General features: G+C 45.4%; 3 protein-coding genes across 4 annotated transcripts in view; all 3 read left to right on the top strand.

The window, feature by feature from the left end:
- LOC134462123 (sodium- and chloride-dependent GABA transporter 2-like) overlaps window positions 1-21,256 on the top strand; it is a 325,830-nt gene that overhangs the window by 256,834 nt on the left and 47,740 nt on the right. The window lies entirely within an intron of this gene.
- On the top strand, window positions 6,195-8,587 carry LOC134463113 (urocortin-2-like). The gene is made up of 2 exons (XM_063216356.1): window positions 6,195-6,353; window positions 7,894-8,587. The coding sequence occupies exon 2, from the start codon at window positions 7,924-7,926 to the stop codon at window positions 8,374-8,376; it is 453 nt and encodes a 150-aa protein (XP_063072426.1). The 5' UTR covers window positions 6,195-6,353; window positions 7,894-7,923; the 3' UTR covers window positions 8,377-8,587.
- cidec (cell death inducing DFFA like effector c) lies at window positions 14,122-21,210 on the top strand. Of its 2 annotated transcripts, none has more exons than XM_063214987.1 (6): window positions 14,122-14,253; window positions 15,088-15,157; window positions 15,747-15,900; window positions 17,618-17,770; window positions 18,884-19,083; window positions 20,445-21,210. In XM_063214987.1, exons 2-6 carry the CDS (start codon window positions 15,105-15,107, stop codon window positions 20,653-20,655), a joined length of 771 nt encoding a protein of 256 aa, XP_063071057.1. In that variant the 5' UTR covers window positions 14,122-14,253; window positions 15,088-15,104; the 3' UTR covers window positions 20,656-21,210. The 2 variants fall into 2 exon arrangements, with proteins under 2 accessions (XP_063071057.1, XP_063071058.1); XM_063214988.1 differs by having other exon boundaries at window positions 14,138-14,163.

The raw sequence follows: 21,256 nt of genomic DNA, 5'->3' as shown, positions 1-21,256 counted from the left end.
CACCATATAAATCCCAGTTTGGTGTCTCCTTCTGTTGTAATTGGTTTTGAGAAGACGGAAGACATTTCTACACATAGGCCTAGAGTGGCTTTGGGAGAAAGATGTGGCCACTAGCATATAATATATGCTTTGATTGCAGCTGCTTGTCCTGACAGGAATTGTATTCTTGAATACACATTTGTGTCCGCTGTAACAATACAGTATTTTGTTGCTCCTTACAATCTTACACAACTCAGTTCAGAATCAATATACAGTTAGGGCCAGAAATATTTGGACAGCAACACAATTCTCATCCTTTTCCACCCTATACCCCACTACAATGAATTTGAAATAAAACAAACAAGATGTGCATTAACTGTAGACTCTTAGCGTTAATGTGAGGGTGTTAAAATCCAAATCGCATTAACAGGAAAGAAATAGTAACGTTTTTTGTGTGTGGTGCCCACTTTTCAAGGGATCAAAAGTAATTGGACAGTAGGCTGCTCAGATATTCTCCAGTCAGATGTGTGTTATTCCCTTACTACACCATCACCAAGATGTCAACAAAAGGTCCTAGAGTTAATTTAAAGTGTTTCATTTGCATTTCCATATATTTTTACGGAATCTCCATGAGGTCCTAAGTCCACCTGTCACTATCAGTGATGCAAGCCATCATAAGGTTGAAAAAAATCAAAAGAAACCCATTTGAGAGATGGGGAAACATTGAATGTGATCAATTCAAGAGTTCAGAATATTGGAAAAAAGAAATTTCAGAGCAACACCAAATTACCTGGCAGACATGGAAAGCAAATGCTATGAATGACAGACATTATTCTGTATGTGGTGAACAAAAACCCATCTCCCAGCAGTTGGCCAGATGTAGAACAGTGTCCAAGAGGACGGTGGATACATGTCCAAGGCAACAATCAAGAAAAAGATCAAGAACATTAAGGAACACTTCACCATAGGAAATACAGAGGGTTCACTAAAAGATGTAAATAATTGATTGCATCAGAAATAGCAATACCAGATTCGGCTTTGCCAAACAACATCTAAAAAAGACTTTATAGGTCTTGAGCTACATCCTTTGGACAGAGGAGACAAAAATAATTGTGTACAAGAGTAATGGGAAGAAAAGAGTATAGAGAAGGAAAGGAACTGCTCATGATTCAAAGCATACCACCCAATCAGTGAATCATGGTGGTGGCAGTGTCATGGTATGGGCATGCATATCTGTCAATACGATTTCCCCCTTGTATTTATTGATGATGATAACTACCGACAAAAGCCACAGGATGAATTCTGAAGATTTTCAGGCTACATTATCATGTCATATTAAACATAATGGTTCTGACCTCATTGGACAATGATTCACAGTGCAGATGGACAATGACCCAAAGCTTCATGGGAAAGCCACTAAGCCATTTCTACCCCAAAAAAGTGGAATATTATGCAATGGCCCAGTCAATCACCTCACCTGAGTACTATTGAGCAAGCATTTCACTTGCTGGAGGCCAAACCGAAGGGAAAATACCCTAAGAATAAGCAGGAACTGAAGACTGTTGTAATAGAGAGCTCACTATAGCATCACCAGGGATAAAACCCAGTGTCTATTGATGTCTATGGATTGCAAATTACAGGCTGTAACTGACTGGAAAGTATTTGCAACCAAATAATTAAAAATTGAACGTTTGATGTATAAATACTAGACTGTCCAATTACTTTTGGTCCCTTAAAAATTGGGAGGCATTGATAGAAAATGTCATAATTCCCTCACAGTTCACCCGATTTGGACGCAAACACCCTCACATTAAAGCTGAAAGTCTGCTGTTAATGTACATCTCATTTCTTTAATCTCAAATCCATTGAGAGGGTGTACAGCGCCAAAAAGATAAAAATTGTGCAGATGTCCAAATATTTATGGCCCTAACTGTATGGGCTGCCATAGCAGGTAATTCCCTAGGCCTACTGCTTATGTTGCATTTAAAATGTGTTTTGTTGACTTAAGAAAAAATTTTCTCCAATGAAGGCATCTCGACATACCATAAATCTGGGGTTCAAGTCTGATCTAAGGTCAATTCCAGATCCTCTTTCCCTATCTATTTATGCCTCCTACTGCTTTCCAGTCTCCACTGTCCTATCCAGGGCTTGACATTCACTGTATTAATTACCGGCCCCTGTGGCTTGTGGCCATTCCGCTATTCTACTATATTCTATATCTAACCAGAGAAGATAAATAGCTAAAGCAAGAAAATGAGTGCATTGCATTTCTACATAGAGATTAAAAAAAAGAATCAGAGTAACTGACATTTTTCTTGAACTTAAATACAAACAATTGACACACAAGGGGCAGGCAACAGAATATAGGTTACTCTCATATGTTATAGCCTACCTAGGAATAAGCTGCATTCCAAAACGGCTAGTGACACTGAAATTATTACCAGCCACAGCCAAGTTTTACCAGCATTTTTCAGGTTGGCAGGTGCCAATGTCAAGCCTGGATCCTATCATAATAAAGTCAAAAGCCCAACATGCGTTAATATACAGTATAAGTCTGTTGTTTTCCCTTACAAGCATCAATATAATGGTATTACTCTGACTGGGAAAGAAGTGACACAGCAATGAACTGAAGTTGGATCTTTTAAATCTTCCATATTACTATCTGTATGGTCAAATATGGCCTCTCGTTCTGTTCTCTATTTACTATTCTCCTGTTTTGCCTTTGCATTGGGTGGTTAGATGCTTTTCTCTTTCCTCTTTAGAATTATTATGATGATGTTTCCGCTCAAAAAGAGCCAATCATTCGTGGGCAATAAAGCACAGTCATTAAGTTACATTAGATCAATTGTTCTCAGCAGGGGAGATAAACAGACTTACTTAGGTCATGTTTCAGTGAAAACGTGAGCTCACCTCGTCTTGTGAATAAGTGCAGCGTGGAAGATGAGGATGTCTGTACCATCATGTGTCACTGATTTGATGCTGATCACAGAGGCTTTGCTGGTTGCTTGACATTGATGCCATGCCCACTCGTGAGCCCTGCAGACAGAAAGAGAGCGAGAGAGACCATAAAGACATACAGCAAGAAAGAGAGGAAGCAGAGAGACACATTGAAAGAGAAAGGGGAAGAGAGAGAAACATGGGGGACAGAAAGAGAGTGCAGAGACATATGGGGGACAGAAAGTGACAGAGTAGAGACATGAGGGTGGGGGGGGGAGAGAAACATATAGAGAGGGGTGGGGGGTGGCGAGAGCATCTCTGTGAGCTAGGAAGCAGACAGTGGGGGAGCATTGTTTATGTGCTCCGAACAAGAGTAAGGGATGGAGGAAAGGGTCTGACTCAGCTGTGTTCCTGGACCTCTCTACACCAAGACATACACGTGCACACACACACACACACACACACACATGCACACAGAGACACATATACACAAAAATACACATGCAAACACAGAGACGTGACAAACAGAGTAACGGGAATAGATATTCATAGATACACAGAGTTACAAACAGGCTCTGACTCAGCTAGGTTCTTGGACCTCCCAAAACAAGTACACACACACACACACACACACACACACACACACACACACACACACACACACACACACACACACACACACAGGGACGCTGACAGGGGGGTGCAAAGGGGTGTCTTGTCCTGGGCCCACAGAGAGAGGGGACCCAGAATTGGATCCTCATTACATTGTATGTATTGGGTTTAGGGCCCTTTCAGATGTCTTTGTTCTGGGCCCAGCCAAAGCTGTCAGCGGCCCTGCGCACACACACACACACACACACACACACAAACACACACTGAATGAATGCATGAAGAGAATAGAACACTCGAAAGAGACGTCATGGGTCTAAAACGTGTTCAGGCCCTATCCTGCTGTAGTGCAATAAGGTGAGACGTTAGGGTCATGACGTCAGCATGACTGTGTGTTGTGTGGTGAATGTCTGAGGGAGGGAGTTTGTTGTGATGGTGGAAGTGGGGAAGGAGGAGCAAAGCTAGGGTCCTTTTTTTGGCTCGGCTCTAGGCATCTGTGAGTCTAGGAGTTGTTCTGCAGCAGACTCGCGGGAGTACTTATCATTACTCAAATGAACTTAATGCCTTGATGGCCAAGGCTGGAGGAGACAGAGGGAACACAAAGATCTCATCTCTCCATTGGACAGTTCCACACCACCCACCCTTTTCTCTTCCTCTTCCTCCTGCTGCTCCTTCTCTACTTCAAAGCCACCCATACTGTACTGCTCCTCCTACTCTTCTTCTTCTTCCTCCTCCTTTCTTCTTCGTCCTTCTCTTTCTGCTTCTCCTTCTCCTCCTCCTCTGCTCCTTCAGTACCATCCACCATGTCATCTTCCTCTTCATCCTCCTCCTCCTCCTCCTCTACTCCTTCAATACCACCCACCCTGTCCCCCTCCTCATTCTCCTCCTCTTCCTTTTTCTCCTTCTCCACCTCCTCTACTTCCTCAATACCCACCACCACCCTGTCCTCTTCCTCTTCATCCTCCTCCTCTTCATCTTCTTCTTCCCCTACTCCTTCAATGCCACCCACCCTGTCCTCCTCCCTTTCTTCCTTTTTCCTCTTTCACCTCATCTTTGTCCTCCTCTACTCCTTCCATACCACCCGGCCCTCGTCTTCCTCCTCCTCATCTTCCTCATCTTCCTCCTCCTCTATTCCTTAATTACCACCCACCCTGCCCTTTTCCTCTTCCTCCTCCTCCTCATCCTCTACTTCTTCCTCTACCTCCTCCGGCTGCCCATGCCTCCTTCCATCACCTCGCTTCGCAATCTCTTGACGTGCTCCATCTCCTCTCATCTAGACACTACACAAGAGGTCAGGGGTCACCTATAAGGCACGCCTACATGATATACTGTATCCTAGCATGGGTTTGTTTACATGCTCTCTTCCCCTACTACTTCAATACCACCCGCTGTCCTCCTCCCTGTCTTCCTTCTTCCTCCTTCGCCTCATCTTCGTCCTCCTCTACTCCTTCCATACCACCCACCCTGTCCTTTTCCTCTTCCTCCTCCTCTTCCTCTTTCTCCTTCTCCACTTCCTCTACTCCTTCAATACCACCCACCCTGTCCTTGTCTTCCTCCTCCTCATCATCCTCTTCTTCCTCTACCTCCTCCGGCTGCCCATACCTCCTTCCATCTCCTCTCATCTAGACACTACACAAGAGGTCAAGGGTCACCCATTAGGCCCGCCTACATGATATATCCTAGGCATGCGGCTTGTTTACATGCTCTCGTGTTATGATGCAAGGGGTGATGACGTGTAGCCCGACTAAAGCACGAAATTATCTCTAGTTCACCCATAGGTCATTTCCAGGAGGATGCAGGTAATGGCCGTTATGAAAGATGAAAGTCACCATAGAAACGATTGGAAACGAACTTGGCTGACAAAACTATTCATAATCATAGAGTAATAACATTATTCTTGTACAGTAGGAATTATGTGTATACAGTAGGACCAAAGCAGAACAACACAAGATCAATATGGCTTGAGAGCAGTTTAGTTATTTTGATTTCATGGGGTGTGTAGAAGAAACAGTTTAAATCTGAATATCAAATACACAAATATGATCTGTGAGTACCAAATGTGAGCTTTGTTCAAATTTGCCTTCAGCACATCGTTCTCTAATGCATGGTGCAGCCAGGCCCTGGAAGCAACAACACAAACAGCCAGCGATGTCTACACATAATGACACAAATGTGCCCTGGTAAACTGCCGTAATGTGAGTTGATGGGCAGACGTGAATGGGCATCCATCCTCTTCAGATGGTGCGATATACAGCGCGTCCAATTAAGAGTGGTCTCCACTACTGTCCTCACCGTCAGTTTGAATCCTCCAATGAGTAGCCATCTAGGACATGTGGAAATGATTTGTAATTACCCACAACTCGTGTATTTTTAGACAAACTACTGAAATGGAACAGGAAATGAAATGTGATAGAGAATGCCACATAAGGAGATAAAGAGAAGACAAACAGCGTAGAGTGGGGGGGGGGGGGTGGAGAGGAGTTGGGGGGGCTAACGTGACGGTGGACGGAAAGACGTAGTTGGAAGCGTGGAGACGGAGAGGGTAAAAGAGAGGGAGAAGAGGCAAGGAGGTGTCATTTTGGTAAACAGTCTCCATCCGAAGGCTCCCACTTCACCCCTGGAGACTGGGAAAAGACAGACCGTTTTGGAAGCGCGGCAACAGGCTCGAGTTCAATCCCAGAAAGAAGACAACAGGGGACAAACCACCAGGAGTCCACAAGGTCAACTGTCCTCCTGTCTCCAAAATCAAAACAAAAAAAATCGTGAAAGGTGAATGTGTGCGTGATTCTTCGTGTTGGGACAAGGCTGCAGTCAAGTTGAAATATTGGGTAAGTGTTGAGTACACTGCACTTAATGCTTCATTAAATAGTTAATGGCATGACAAATTATGTTTTGCCCCTGCTATTTTGGGAGTAACATTTTTCATTTATTGGAAAGTCGCTTAAAGATGGGGAGGCACTTAGATACAATTATGGCTTTTTGTCAAAGTCACTAAACTGCTTTGCTGAGTGAATGCTGAGTGACATGACATGTAAATGCTATGGAGTGTTTCATATTTTGTAAAATTGTATTCAGGTCAATAGACTCTTTTCTGAGTTACATACACAAACAATTTTGTTAAACTAATGGAGAAATAGATTTAGAAAGGTTGATGTAGTGATATTTCTTTGCATAATTTAGCTTTATAATTTTGTGGCTTTCCTGTGCACGACACAAAGGCATACACAGTATAGTTTCTGCATAAAATCCTCACAAAAATGCAATGTGTGTGCTGCTACATTGGCCAGGGCTCACTTTTAAAAGATACTTATCTCAATGTGATTTTGTTTCCCTGGTTAAGCAAAGGTAAAATAAAGTAAATAAATAAATAAATAGCCTGTTGCCAATATAGCTTATATATAACGTTGTTATAATATGGTTATAACATTATTTACACACAATCTATAACTACATAATCATTTTTCTGAGGTTTGCAAAAAGATAAAATACATAGGTCACTGTATTACAGATGATATGACTAATAATGAGGATACAGACAGTGTTTAAAGTTATATGCATATGCAAACACTATAGCCCATACATTTACATTTTGCTCCACACAAGTGGCTCTGTTAAAGGCATACCGCACACAACTGTACATTGCCCTTAATCTCTGGTCTTCTTACAAAAAGTCCAGCATGGAAAAATTACAAGTAGCATGCAATGATGTTTTATGAATCTTACTTTAGGTTCCCAGAGGTGGGAGTGCTAGCCAGATGTTTGTGTCTGTAGAAGAAACTTAATGTATAAGTTTAAGTAAGTAAGTAGTAAGTAAGTAAGTAAGTATGCACTTTATTATCCCACAGTGAGGAAATTCATTACACAATGCCTGGGTGATTCTTCCAATAATATCATGGTGATACTCTCAAATCCAACTCAAAAAGTACATCCAGGCTCAGAGCGCACTGGATGAAATGCCTTTGTATTTGGATTCGTTCTTTTTTGTGTCGTTTTTTTGTTTGAATGTCCTTGTCTGTCTTCATGTGTATTTGCACTGTGTGTCTTTTGTGGGTTTGGGCAAGTGTAAACAGAATTATTTTATTTTATTTTTATACAATGTAATACTACTATTCTAACACAGGTACTGCATATCCTATTAACAGCAGAACTGACTGACTCTGTGTGTGTGTGTGTGTGTGTGTGTGTGTGTGTGTGTGTGTGTGTGTGTGTGTGTGTGTGTGTGTGTGTGTGTGTGTGTGTGTGTGTGTGTGTCTGTGCATGCATGCGTGCGTGTGTGTGTGTGTGTGTGTGTGTCTGCGTGCGTGCGTGCGTGCGTGCGTGCGTGCGTGCGTGCGTGCGTGCGTGCGTGCGTTCGTGTGCACTTTCCAGATTACTCCTCCCTGCCCGGTCCCCTTGATCATGAGTTGTGCGGGGTTCTACCTGCTGCTCCTGCTGCTGCCAGGGGTGACGTGGTGCCAGCCGCGCGGCTACAGCAGCCAGGGGGGCGTAGGAGGCTCCTCCCGCCTGGACGAGGATGAGGACGGGGGGGTGATGGAGGATGACGCCCCAGCTGACAGGGACCTGATGACCGTCCACATCCTCAACCGCAGCGGCATCCTGGCCTCCCTGCTCTCCTCCTCCTCCTCCTCCTCCCCAAACGTGCAGCCCTTCCTCCGGGAAGCCCGGGCGTCGCGGCCCCTGCTGCCCCAACAGCTGACCAAGAAGGCCACGCCGGGCTCTCGCTTCGCCCTGTCTCTGGATGTGCCCACCAGCATCCTCAGCGTGCTGATAGACCTGGCCAAGAACCAGGACATGAGGGCCAAGGCTGCCTCCAACGCAGAGCTGCTGGCCCGCATTGGCAAGAGGAAATAACAGCCATCACTATTTACAGTACACACCAACAGGGATTTGGGAGCTTTTATTAATAAATATTATGTATTGATATAGCCTCTATTTATGGGATTTGTTTCTTAAATGTGATTCAATAAAGACGCTTTTGCACACCTCTGTAGTTGGGCAGGTGCGTAGGATGTTATCCCAGCCGGGTTGTCAGTCAAGTGAAAAGAAGTCCCGCACACTGTCCATTCCACCAACAAACTTTAATACAACGTTTCGGTCATCCGACCTTCTTCAGGTAAAGAAAAAACTCAACCTGAAGAAGGTCGGATGACCGAAACGTTGTATTAAAGTTTGTTGGTGGAATGGACAGTGTGCGGGACTTCTTTTCACTTTCTTAAATGTGACAAAACCTATTTTCCTTGGCATCTAAGAGGGTTTAGAAATAGAAATGTTTTTTGACTTTTATGTTGTTTTGGCCGACCCTTTGTTGTGTTTCACATTTCCAACAAGTGATGTAAATATTTAGCTAATATCATATATTGATTGTAATTTAATTCCATTGGAGAATTTTTATCTGTCAAATGGATTCTAATGACAGAATGTGACACTTGTTTTGTTTTAATGTGTGCACCAGACTTCTATGATAAAATCAATGACTTTCACAGTTTGTATGCATCATTCTGTTTCGCAGCACCGTGTTGATGATGATGAGCTTTAATTTAAAGGGGCGATGAGCTTTAATTTAAAGGGGCGATGAGCATGTGCCCCTTTGAAAAGAGAGAGTGATCAAATGATAAGAAAACAAAAAGGCATGCGGATATTGCTGTTGTGCCACTAATATGTAGCCTAGTGGGCCTTAATCAGTCTTAATGGTAAGCACAAGCTGACAGGGCTGCTGACAGCTTTTGCCAGGCACAGGATAAAGTAATCTGAAAGGCCCCCCTTCTCCATGCATGCAATGTAATGAGGACCCAATTCTGGGGCCCCTCTTTTCCTGGGACCGGGACAACACTGACCCCGTTGTCCCTCCCTGTTAGCTTCCCTGCATGCTGATTCTATCATGCAAATTGCACAATTAAAAATATTGGGCTACATGATTGTTGTCTGGCATGCACCTGCTCATGCATGCGTCACTAATGCACAGTTTTTAAACGCTTTACAATTACACCGGCTCCAAAACAAGATGGTTTACAGTATTTTTTTTATTATTATTATTTTGTACAACTGTTTTTACCTTCAGCCGGCTAATACATTATTCTGACAAGACTGTGCATTCTAGTTTGATAGAGAATGCATAACTGAACAAAAGAAGAAATAAATTGGGCTGGCTAAGTCGTGTACTTTGCATTGGCACGCAATCCGTTTCTTTCTTGACTTTGATTAATGCTATTTTCACCATGGGCCATGGCCTAAATATAAGAAAAAGTACCATGAGTCACTATTCCCGAGGGACTCGTTTTGGGTTCACTTTATAAAGCGGCCCAGATGATCGCTCCTGTCAACTGCGCTACGGTTCTCCACTATTGTATTCTTCCCTAAGGACAAATGTTATTTTACACTGATCTTCGAGGCAGCGCGGTCACAGCAGGACCATTAGGCCTATCTTATCGTTTGCCGCATGAGGTAAGAATTGTAGACATTCTGTAGCTCATATTAAGCATCACTGAGTATTGTCCATTAGCGCAGGATTCAGCATGCTGAGTAGAGCTTGTTCAAAAACATAGGCTACCACTGGTTGTCCACACGGTGTCATTATTTCCACTACAATAACCACCGTGCGTAAACATTGTAAGTCAAGCGCCTTCCATCCGTATTTTGCTTCGATTAAGCTACGTGGAAAAAAATAATAATTTCACAATTGGACATGGAACTGTGAAACGTGGTAATGTACTGCTGTAGGCTAATGAAATAGTCTAAAGAGCCTGGGTTTCTCTTCTCTGAGGCGCATTTTGAAACATATTTTAGAAACTGTGTGCGCTGTCAAAACACACTTGACCTCTTAGGCCTGTAAGATATTTTTTTTACTTAGCACCCAGCATCAAAAGTCAAGGCTTTTCTGCATTTTACCTCATTAATTACCCCTCACCAGATATGTCGGCCTCTCCAACTCCCGTGGACTGATTTTTACAACGCCGATTGTTGGAAATATATTGTTGGAGTTCACCCTCCTGCCAAGGGCATCATTAAAGCGTCCATATTAACTACCGCCGCGGCCTGGTGTTTCAATCTTATTTGAGTAACTCTCGTGGCTCTCTGGGGTAGGCTATGTTATGGAGTGTGCTGGGTGAATGGTGCATCAGCTTGACAGCGCTCACAGTGTGAGACGTTCTAATGCAGTCAGCCATTTGTCACACTCTCTTGCATACCAATAATTTTCTTCTTGTCATGAAGGTCGTCATTCTAACCATAGGCCTACTCTGTGACGTTTGTCCATCCCATCTGTCGATTACTTGACTTGACATCTCTCTCTCTCTCTCTCTCTCTCTCTCTCTCTCTCTCTCTCTCTCTCTCTCTCTCTCTCTCTCTCTCTCTCTCTCTCTCTCTGTGTGTGTGTGAGTGTGTGTGTGTGTGTGTGTGTGTGTGAGAGAGAGAGAGAGAGAGAGAGAGAGAGAGAGAGAGAGAGAGAGAGAGAGGGAGAGAGAGAGGGGGGGTTGCATAAAAAGTGAGAAAAGGATACAAGCTGGAGAACCACATATAGTTGTCTCTCTGTGTGAAATGTTTTGGCTGACAATGATGTCTTGTGAAACAGCCTGTTGCTGTCCCTCTGGGAAGGCAGGACACATACTGTACTGCTCTGCTGGCCAGAGGGAGGGGGTGAGGGGTGAGGGGTGAAGGTGGCTGGGACCATGGGGTGGATGGACTGTGCAATGCATTATAGCCAGGGAGGCCTGTTTTCAGAGCATGGCACTGGGTAGGAGGGTGTCAGGGACGGTTTATGAGTCCATTGGGCCCTAGGCCAGACAACAAGACAGGCCCCCCTCAGTGGGTGCTGCTAGTGCAGCCTACAAAACGATTCAGGGTTTTAGGCCAGATTTGAAAGTCTATGCTGTTGGGGGTATGGTGTTGCTGCCTGATTATCATTGACTTTCAAATCTCTTAACGAGATTCTGGTCTGACCAAGAAGATAACGAATGAATAACGTTTCCGACAAAGTGGTAGTAGTTCCCGAATTCTCCGGAGCTCAGAAAGCATTTGCATTGCTTTTGAGCTGACTAGTAGCAAAGCCGACGGTGGGTAATCCCACATTTTAAAAATTCAGTTGCTGTGTAAAATTGAAAGAAAAATGTCTGCACACTTAAATCCCCTTTGTGTTCTTCTTAATGATAGGCCAAGCTTTCGGCCTACTGACCTTCCTCAGGGCTCAGTTGTTGAGGAAGGTCAGTAGACCGAAAGCTTGGCCTATCATTAAAAAGAACACAAAGGGGATTTAAGTGTGCAGACATTTTTCTTTCAATTTTACACAGTTTTTGTTTGGCACCTTTTAATCGAGCATGCGGTGGGATTTGGTTAAACAAAAATTCAGTTGCTAAAAGTGCAAGTTTTATGCAACATGAGAAGGGAAATATAGATTATATATATTTTTACAGCCCTGAAGAAGGCCATTTTCGGCTGAAACATGTTGGCAATTTTTAAACGTTCCACTATGAACTAGCTGTTTATTAAAAGCTTTTTAACCAAGAAGAAGAGTGCCTTGGATATTTTTCATTGACATGGATGGATCCTTAGTAAAGGATAACCAAAGAGCACCTTCGCCAAAACTTGACTGAATGCCGAAGCCCTCTGACCCCTTTTTTCTTTGTTCTGGAAATATAGAGGCTTGGGCTTCAGGGCCCCCCTTGACGCTTGGGCCCCTGGGCCTGGGCCCGGTAGGCCCTTGCAGTAATCTGTCCTTGGAGGGGCGATGATCAATTTCGGTGCCAGCCGGGTACCCCTCAGGCACTGGCAGTGGCAGGGGCCCTGTGTACACACCGCTCTTGTGAATGACCATGCTCCAAGGTTTCATATCATTTCATATCTCACCCTTCAGTTTGGATTGATGTGGCTTGTCAAGGCACTGTACTGCAGACTGCTTTATTTGCCATCTGTATTTTCCCTTCCTCGTGGCACTGTGTTTGTGGCATTTTCATAGTTGAGATAGACTGCTACGCCTGCGTGTGTGTGTGTGTGTGTGTGTGTGTGTGTGTGTGTGTGTGTGTGTGTGTGTGTGTGTGTGTGTGTGTGTGTGCATGTGTGTGTGTGCATGTGTGTGTGTGTGTGAGAGAGAGAGCGTGTGTGTGAGAGAGCGTGTGTTTGTGTGTGTGTGTGTGAGTGTGTGTGTGTGTGTGTGTGTGTGAGAGAGAGAGAGCGTCCGTGCGTGCGTGTATGTATGTGTGCGAGCGTGTGCTTGCTTGCGTGTGTTTAATGTGTGGAGGTGTAGCCTGCGGGTCTGTGTATAGCTTCAGTTGGTGTAGCAAGTGTTATGCAATGCAAGCGGAGCTGAGCTGTGCGATGCTGTTGATGAAGAATCCGCCCCCTCTCCACATTGACTTGGCTGATGTGTTACTGCTGGCTCCAGCACCATGACATCAATGCACCAGAGATAACGGCTCAATCTTGGCACAGGTACTAGCAGGGCCGCCGACAGCTTTGGCTGGGCCCTGAGACAAAGTTTTCTGAAAGGTCCCCCAAACTCAATACATACAGTAGAATCAAGTCAAGTCAAGTCAAGTCAAGTCAAGTTTATTGTCAATTTCTTTACATGCACTGGTCATACAAAGAATTTGAAATTGCGTTTCTTGCTCTCCCATGCAGACATAGACTAATCTAGGTAAGGACATAGACAGTATAGACATAGACAGTACTCATACATGGACATAGACAGTATGGACGTAGACATCAAATGGGGATCCAATTCTGCCCCCCCCCCCTCCCCTCCCTGGGCCCAGGAAAACTGACCCCTTTGCGCCCCACTGTTGCTTTCCCTGGGTATGAGTATGCTTTTTATGCTTCAGAGAAAGAATTGCTCTTGCCAACAACATCATATTGAATCACACTGGTGTGTGGTCTATTCTTTGAAAATGGTTGGATACCACAGTATACCATTGATGATGGTTATATTTTTAGAGGGCTGCTTGAAACGACCATTTATTATTGCTACTACAGTACTATTCCGCCGCTGTTGCACAGTGTGCACTGTGTTGACAGTGTTGCATAAATCCATATTTTAATATTCGCTTTACATCTTTTGTCATTGGGGTATTACGTGATCACATGTTTCTTGGCTGACCCCCCCCCACCCCCCCGCAAGAAAGTAACATAGGAAGTAGGAGGAGGTGGAAAGGGGCCATCCAATAGCGTAACTGTACAACAGGCAGGCCAGCGGGGAGGACAAAAGGAGTCAGTTGTCCCAGGCCCATAGAGAAAAGGGGACCAAGAATTGGGTCCTCATTATATTGAATGTATTGGGCGAGGGGGCCTTTCAGATTATTTTGTCTCGGACTCGGCCAAAGCTGTGAGCCACCCTGCTGCCCTGCGCTGCGCAGCGCAGCGCGGTTCTGTATGCCTGGGGAGACTGTAATAAGGGCCGCAAATTGCTCAATAAATGTGACTACATGATCACGCTGTGCTCTTAGTCGGTCAAAGGTGAAGAGCAACTGACGCAACAGGAAAAAGGGAGGGAATGAGAGGAGAGGGGAGGGAGGGAAGAAGGGAGGGAGGGAGAGGCAGAGCTGAAGAGGTGGCATTGGTACAGATATATAAAAACTATTTCGTTCTCCTTTTGACAGTGATCCCATCACAGAAGTGGAACAATTTGTCTCAGAGAGAGAGAGAGAGAGAGAGGTGAAGAGCAAGAGAGCGAAAACGAGAGAGCGACAGAGCAAGCACGCAAGAGAGAGAGAGAGAGAGAGAGAGAGGAATCTGACCTCCCAGGTATTTCACATTAAATAGCCGGGGGTGCCAAGGCAGACGAGGCCTCTTATCGCTTGTCAGGATTAGATCAAGATATTGAGGTTACAGGAATGGTGCGCTTCACCAGCTGTTTGGTGAAAAGCCACAAGATTTTTTTTCCTCTCTCCTTACTGATGCCTTAGAGGCAGAAAAAGGTATTTTGGAAAGCTCATTGGGGATGGGGAACGCCGCAGCCACCCCTTATATGCTTAGTGATCTGATATGTGTTGAAGGGGGGGAGACATGGAGTTGGGAATTGAGTGAAAATTGATTTTTGTAATCTTGTTGGTCCGTGAAGGGTTTATCGCTGTAAGGGGAGCCGGGTGCTGCGTTTGTGGTTTAATATGCGCCATTCAGAGGCGTTTAAATCGTGCCTCTGATGCTTTCCAGATGAAACGCCCGCGTGCTGTGCCAATGTTGGTTGTTGATTTTGATATTCTATTTTGGTGTATTCTTTGTGCCTGGGTTATCAGAATGGTCTTCCAGGAGCCTTATATGTTCTGGCCTTCTATGCACTACAGTCGCCGGCTAAGACGATTTTTTTCCCTCTCCCTACCTTTCACCCATCCTCTTTTCCATTCTCTCTGTCTTTCTCCTTCTCTGTCCATCTCTATCCCTCCTTCTTGACGCATCCCTTTTTTTGTTTTCGTGTGTCTGCCTGATTCTTGCCATATCTCATCCTGTCACTCCCATTCTCTCTTCCTCTGTCTGTCTGTCTGTCTGTCTGTCTGTCTGTCTGTCTGTCTCTCTCTCTCTCTCTCTCTCTCTCTCTCTCTCTCTCTCTCTCTCTCTCTCTCTCTCTCTCTCTCTCTTTAGGACCTTCCAGTGACACTATGGACATTGCCAAGAAATCCCTGAGTCTGCTGACCCCCACCTCCATATCCAGGTAGGACCATATGTGATAGCCGTAGTTGGCACACCATGTTATCTCACTCAGCGGCAGCTCAAGGCTTTGCCAGCGATGGCATTACCCATATCGCCAACTCTGTTTTTTTTGTTTTTTTTTAAAACAGGGATTTAACACAAGGGTACAACCCTCCCCAGAGTGTCCGATTAACATTGAGATATCCGCACGAGCAAGGACTGTCACTATAAGCTTGTGACAAGCTTGTGTGTGTGTGTGTGTGTGTGTGTGTGTGTGTGTGTGTGTGTGTGTGTGTGTGTGTGTGTGTGTGTGTGTGTGTGTGTGTGTGTGTGTGTGTGTGTGTGTGTGTGCGCGCGCGCGCGCGTGTGTGTGTGTATGAGTTTGTCTGTCTCTTATCTCTCTGTATGCCTGTCTCCTACAATAACGCAGGTGTGTGTGTGTGTGTGTGTGTGTGTGTGTGTGTGTGTGTGTGTGTGTGTGTGTGTGTGTGTGTGTGTGTGTGTGTGTGTGTGTGTGAGCTTTGTGTGTTTATCTGTGTGACTTCTGTCTGTTCATTTGTCTCTCCTACTGTAAGGCCAACGCTCTGTTTGTGTTTGTTTGCCTCCACCAGATGTGTGACGGCCGGCGTGGCAGCCAGTGCCTCCGTGACCCAGCAGCTGCTGCCAGGCCGCACCCCGCGCCAACGCCCCTTCAGAGTCGCCAACGCCGACCGCTCCGTCAAGAAGGGCATCATGGCAGACAGCCTGGCTGACCTGATGGACAAGGTGATGGGCGACCTAGAATGGGAGAGACAGACACGGACGCACAGAGGGAGAGAGACACACAGACAGAGAGACAAGCAGGCAGAGAGAGAGAGAGAGTGAGAGAGAGAGAGAGAGAGAGAGAGAGAGAGAGAGAGAGAGAGAGGGAGCTAGAGAGAGAGAGAGAGAGAGAGAGAGAGAGAGGGAGCTAGAGAGAGAGAGAGAGAGAGAGAGAGAGAGAGAGAGAGAGAGAGAGAGAGAGACCGGCCAACACCAACCGTTCCCTCAAGAAGGGCATCATGGAAGACAGCCTAGCTGACCTGATGGACAAGGTGATGGGAGAAACTAAGATGAGAGCTGAAGGGAGACATAAACACACATAGACATAGAGAGACAGGGGGAGAGTCATAAACAGACAGACAGATAGAGAGGGGGATACAGATGAAGAGACAGCCAGAGAGAGAGAGACAGGAAAGGAGACAGACAGATGGGACAGAAAGACAAGAGAGGATGACCGTCCGAAAGACAAAAGAAGAGAGACGGAACAGGGAGGCATTGGGGCTGGCATGCTAGCAGGGGGAATGCAGAGCAAGGGTATTTTTTTGAAAGGAAAGACAGCATGAATAGGCTGTATTTGATGTCACTGACAGTTCCCTTTGCCCCACTCTCCACCAACCCCCACCCCCTCTTAAAAAAAACAAAAAAAAACGCCCCCAAAGTCATACGCACATACAGACATGAGTCAGTAACAGATAAAAGAATGGGCTGAGAAGGAATGAGATGGGTGAGTCAGAGTGGTTTCAGAGGAAGTGGAACGAGAGAGAGAGAGAGAGAGAGAGAGAGAGAGAGAGAGAGAGAGAGAGAGAGAGAGAGAGAGAGAGAGAGAGAGAGAGAGAGAGAGAGAGAGAGAGAGAGAGATTGAATGATTGGTTTGTTGACAGGCTGGTCCCTGTGCCCAATGTCTCTCTCTCTCCCCAACCATATTTTATGCAATCAGAGTATTGCGCGTTCCGAACAATCATTTTCATAATGCTACTTCAGTTTCAAAATCGAAATCGCTTCCAAAACCACTCGTAAGCATTTTTGATTTCAAGATTTGAGTGCTCTCTCCCTCTCTCTTTCTCTTGCTTGCTTTCTCTCTCTCTCTCTCTCTCTCTCTCTCCCCCACTCTTGCTCGTTCTTTCTTTATTGATTTTGTAGGCAATACATCGGATTATTGAATGCGTGTGTCTATCATGGACCTGTTTTTTACTCTAGACATTATAAACAGTATGTGTTTAGATTTTTTTTTGAGAATACTTTGGATCGATGAGGCCTGTGGTCTTCCGGGTATAGATTTTTTGTTCAAATCAATCTACTGTCTTCAAGGCTGCAAACAGCTTTGGCCGGGGCCAAGGACAAAGCCATCTGAAATGGCCCCCCTGCCAATTCATGCAATGTAATGAGGACCCAATTCTGGGCCCTCTCTCCCTGGGGCCGGCACAACTGTCCCCTTTGCCCCCTCGTCCCTATCTACTGTGCACACCAACGGTAGATGTTGAATGGACTCTCAGGTGTTGAATTGACACGGCAACATTTGTAGTGTACTCAGCTGTGAGACCACACCCACTCAATACATACAATGTAATGCATGCGGATCCGATTTTGAATCTCCCCCTCCCTACTGGGCCCGGGACAACCGACCCCTTTGCCCACCCCTTGTCGGCTTCCCTGACTGACTGTCTTATCGTCCTCTTTCCAGGTGATGGATGCCCTGCACATCTCCTGCGTGAGCGCCTTGGTGCTGGAGGAGGACGGCACAGGAGTGGACACGGAGGATTACTTCCATACACTGCCGGACAACGCAACCCTGATGGTCCTGGAGAAGGGACAGACATTCACTCCCACAGTCGTGGTCAGTGCTCATTCATCCTCATTTGTTATGGAGGTGATGAGGTCCGGAGGTTGTGGAGGTGTTGTGGTGATGTAGTGTAGTGTAATGTTTTGTTTTTCTCCCCTCCAGGTAGATTTGTAAAAGGTTTTGAGAGGTCCACAGCCAGGCGCCAGGAAATAAAAGAATAGGGGGAGCTGACGGATTGCTAAAGCCAGGGCTATGCGTGCTGAATGCGTTAATACCTGCGGCTACTCTTTTCCGATATTAGAAAAAGAAGCGATGCAGACAATTGCAACCCGCAGACAATAAAGTAACTCAACCTTTTCAGTTAATCCCCCTCCTGCTTGTCTTTTTATATCCCTCTCTCAATACCTCTGCCAAAGAAAAAAAAGGAAGTTGCATATAAAGTATTTACGTGGCATCTCCGCAATCTGAATGCTCGTGTTTGTCCACCGTGAGTCATTTCCATAGTCACTTAATTGCGTCAGTAATGATTGGTTGGCATCCTGAATGCCATTAGCCCTCATCATGTTTACTTGTGTGCCCCCCCCCACGCTGGGCGCCGTCTTCCATTAGCATATGCCATTTCTGCCTGCCACCTCTGTTGTCCGTCATCTCAGATAATTTAAAAAGCGTTAATCTATATTCCCGGGCACGCTAAATTAATTTTCGGATGACTGAACCATGGGCGGCGGGAGGTGACAGAGATGGTTGCGATGGAGGGGGGGGCAGGGAGGGGGCCAGAACAGCATCCATTCATCACGTTTTGACAGTTGACACAAAAGTTAGCCACCTATCCTTCCCCTGACTGTCAGGTTTTTTTCCCTGTTTTGGCAGTTTTCTACAGCCGTGGGCAGTAGAAGTTTTCCTGTACTCAAACAGAATATTAAGTCGGCAGGTTGTTTTTCCTCTTCGTTTTTTATTCACTGTTGCTGACACTGTTGTAATCGACACAGAGTTTTCTTCCGCGTATTGTTTTGCCCAGTGGAAAACAAGCATTTGTATTCGTTATCCATGTGTGTTGATGCCTTCATATTGAATGACCCCTGTGCACTCATCTCTCTCTCTCTCTCTCTCTCTCGCTCTCTCTCGCTCTCTCTCTCTCTCGTTCTCTCTCTCTCTCTCTCTGTCCAGCCTGCCAATCAAATCCAGACACTGCCCGTGCGCCGTGGCACAACTAGCAGCAGCAGGAAAGATGTAGCCAAGTTCACCTTTGACCTCTACAAGAACCACCCAAAGCAGTTCATTGGCTGCCTGAACGTGAGCGCCACTCTGTACGGCATTTACTCCGTGTCTTACAACATTCGCTGCTACGAGGCTAAGAGGATATTGAAGTGAGTAATGCCGTATTTGTTAGGGGTGTGTGTGTGTGTGTGTGTGTGTGATTGTTAGCCCATTCATACTGTGATCCAACCAACAACCTAGGAACTTACAGTAAGCCCAGGGAACAGTAAAAACACTTAGGCCGGGTACATGCTTGCTGTAGGATACACGTGTGCGTGCACTTTTCGTAACTAATACCCGGCAATTACTTAGTTGGATTGAATAAAGGCTGCAGCTAAATGTAATGTAATGTTGTTTTGATATTGACACGTGAGCTTCTGTTGTGCTGTGTTTCTGGCTATTGAGGGTGCCATAATCAGGGCAAGAGTTCAACATTTGGGCTGCAAAAACCTTCACCAGCCTAGTCGTGTAGAAACGGGCTCACAGCAGATTTGATTCACCGTTATGAGCTTACACAAGGCACAGTGCGAGAAGGCAGAGAGACAGTTTTAGAACTCCAGTTGAGATTTGAAGCCAGAGGGAATAGGGGTGTAAAATAAGAATCGAAATGTATCGATATATCGCAATATAATCTGACGATTGAATCAAATCGCATTGGGGCATTCTTAAGTATCGAATCGCTGGCCCCTGCCCAATGCCCTAGCTCCATAACATAATACAAGTGGAAAAGTAATTGGAAAAAGTCTAATCGAATCGTATTGTATCGTATGGTGAGGCATTCTTAAGTATCGAAAATAATCGAATGGCATCGCATTGAATAATAAGATATCGATATTGAATCGTATCGTCATGGAGGCTGTGATGTACACCCCTTAAGGGAAGCAGATGAGTGGTGATGGCGTATTTTTTCTGTTTGGGATTAAAATTTGGAGCCGTGTGTCACTGGTGCTGAAACGCTTCACAATTTTAGGCAGGAGCTGAGAGGTGACGTGAAAGGATTAAGATTCTGCAGAATCAACAGAAATCCTACTCTGACAGTGTTTACGGCTTTGGTTTGCAAAAAAATCCCACTGGTAAGACGTTAACAGGCAAAGACAAAGAGAGGGAGAAAGAAACAAGGAAGGAAAAATATTGGAAAAAAATGAGGGCGATGGCAAAAACAAGGGGACTGATGCCTCAATGGAAACAAGGACAGTCAGGGACTATTATTAAACCCCAAGCTGCTTGCCGTCCCGCTCTGTTTTCGTCCTTGTTGTTTTGTGTTTTGTCCTCCGCTTTTATCTCACCCTCTCTCTTTTTTTTCCCCCTCCCCTTTCCCTCTTTTCTCTCTCGCTCTCGCTCTTGCTCTCTCTTTTTCTCTCTCTCTCTCTCTCTCTCTCTCTCTCTTTCTCTCTCTCTCTCTCTCTCTCTCTCTCTCTCTCTCTCTCTCTCTCTCTCTCTCTCTCTCTTTCTCTCTCTCTCTCCTTGACAGGGAGGCCTTGAGATGGGCCTTGTTTACGATGCAGACCACAGGCCACCTCCTGCTGGGCACCTCCTGCTACATGGAGGCCCTGCTGGAGGACGAGGAGGAGCTGGAGCCGGAGCCGGAGCCGGAGCTGTGCCAGCACTGGGCCAAGGGCCACCTGAAGGCAGCCGAGGCCGGCCTCGTGTCGCGTTACCTCTGGGGGAAGAGCGATGCTTGAGACTGGGCTGAGTACTCTCCCACTGAGAGAACACTTGAGAAAGGGCTTAAAGAGAACGAGGAGGGTTGAGGGGGTGACATCTTGAACTGGGTGGGGGGGGGAGTGGGGAGTGGGTGAAGTGCTCAGGGCGGTGGGTGGGGACTGTGACGACAGATCACTGCAATGCACCTCAACATCATCTCAGCACTCCCTTCGTCCGCAACGTGTATTTTGGACACCGTGCAATAAGTCATGTGATGTCATGCCATGTCCTTACACAATTATTTTGACAGCTGCTGCATTGTAATTGATTCTTGTCCATGGATCAATGTATTATTATGTATTGATTGTTGGCTGTTACATAGAGTGTATCGTATGTTTTGTCTCGCATATTCACAAGGTATTTATAAGAACTTTGTACAATGACTGCATCAATATGTGTGAACGATTTTTGCGGCGAAAGAATGCTCTATATAGTATTTATTTTACTCAGGGTACTATATACAGTAGTACTAACCTTGACTGCACTTTATTTTTTTCCACTCTGTTATTCTAATAAAAATATGTTAAAAAGTATGTATTAAAGTGTGACTCATTCTGGTGCCTATGTTGTGGAACAGAG

Source organism: Engraulis encrasicolus, chromosome 14, assembly GCF_034702125.1.
Source record: "Engraulis encrasicolus isolate BLACKSEA-1 chromosome 14, IST_EnEncr_1.0, whole genome shotgun sequence".
Taxonomy (NCBI): domain Eukaryota; kingdom Metazoa; phylum Chordata; class Actinopteri; order Clupeiformes; family Engraulidae; genus Engraulis; species Engraulis encrasicolus.
This window is presented reverse-complemented; position numbering and strand designations above follow the sequence as displayed.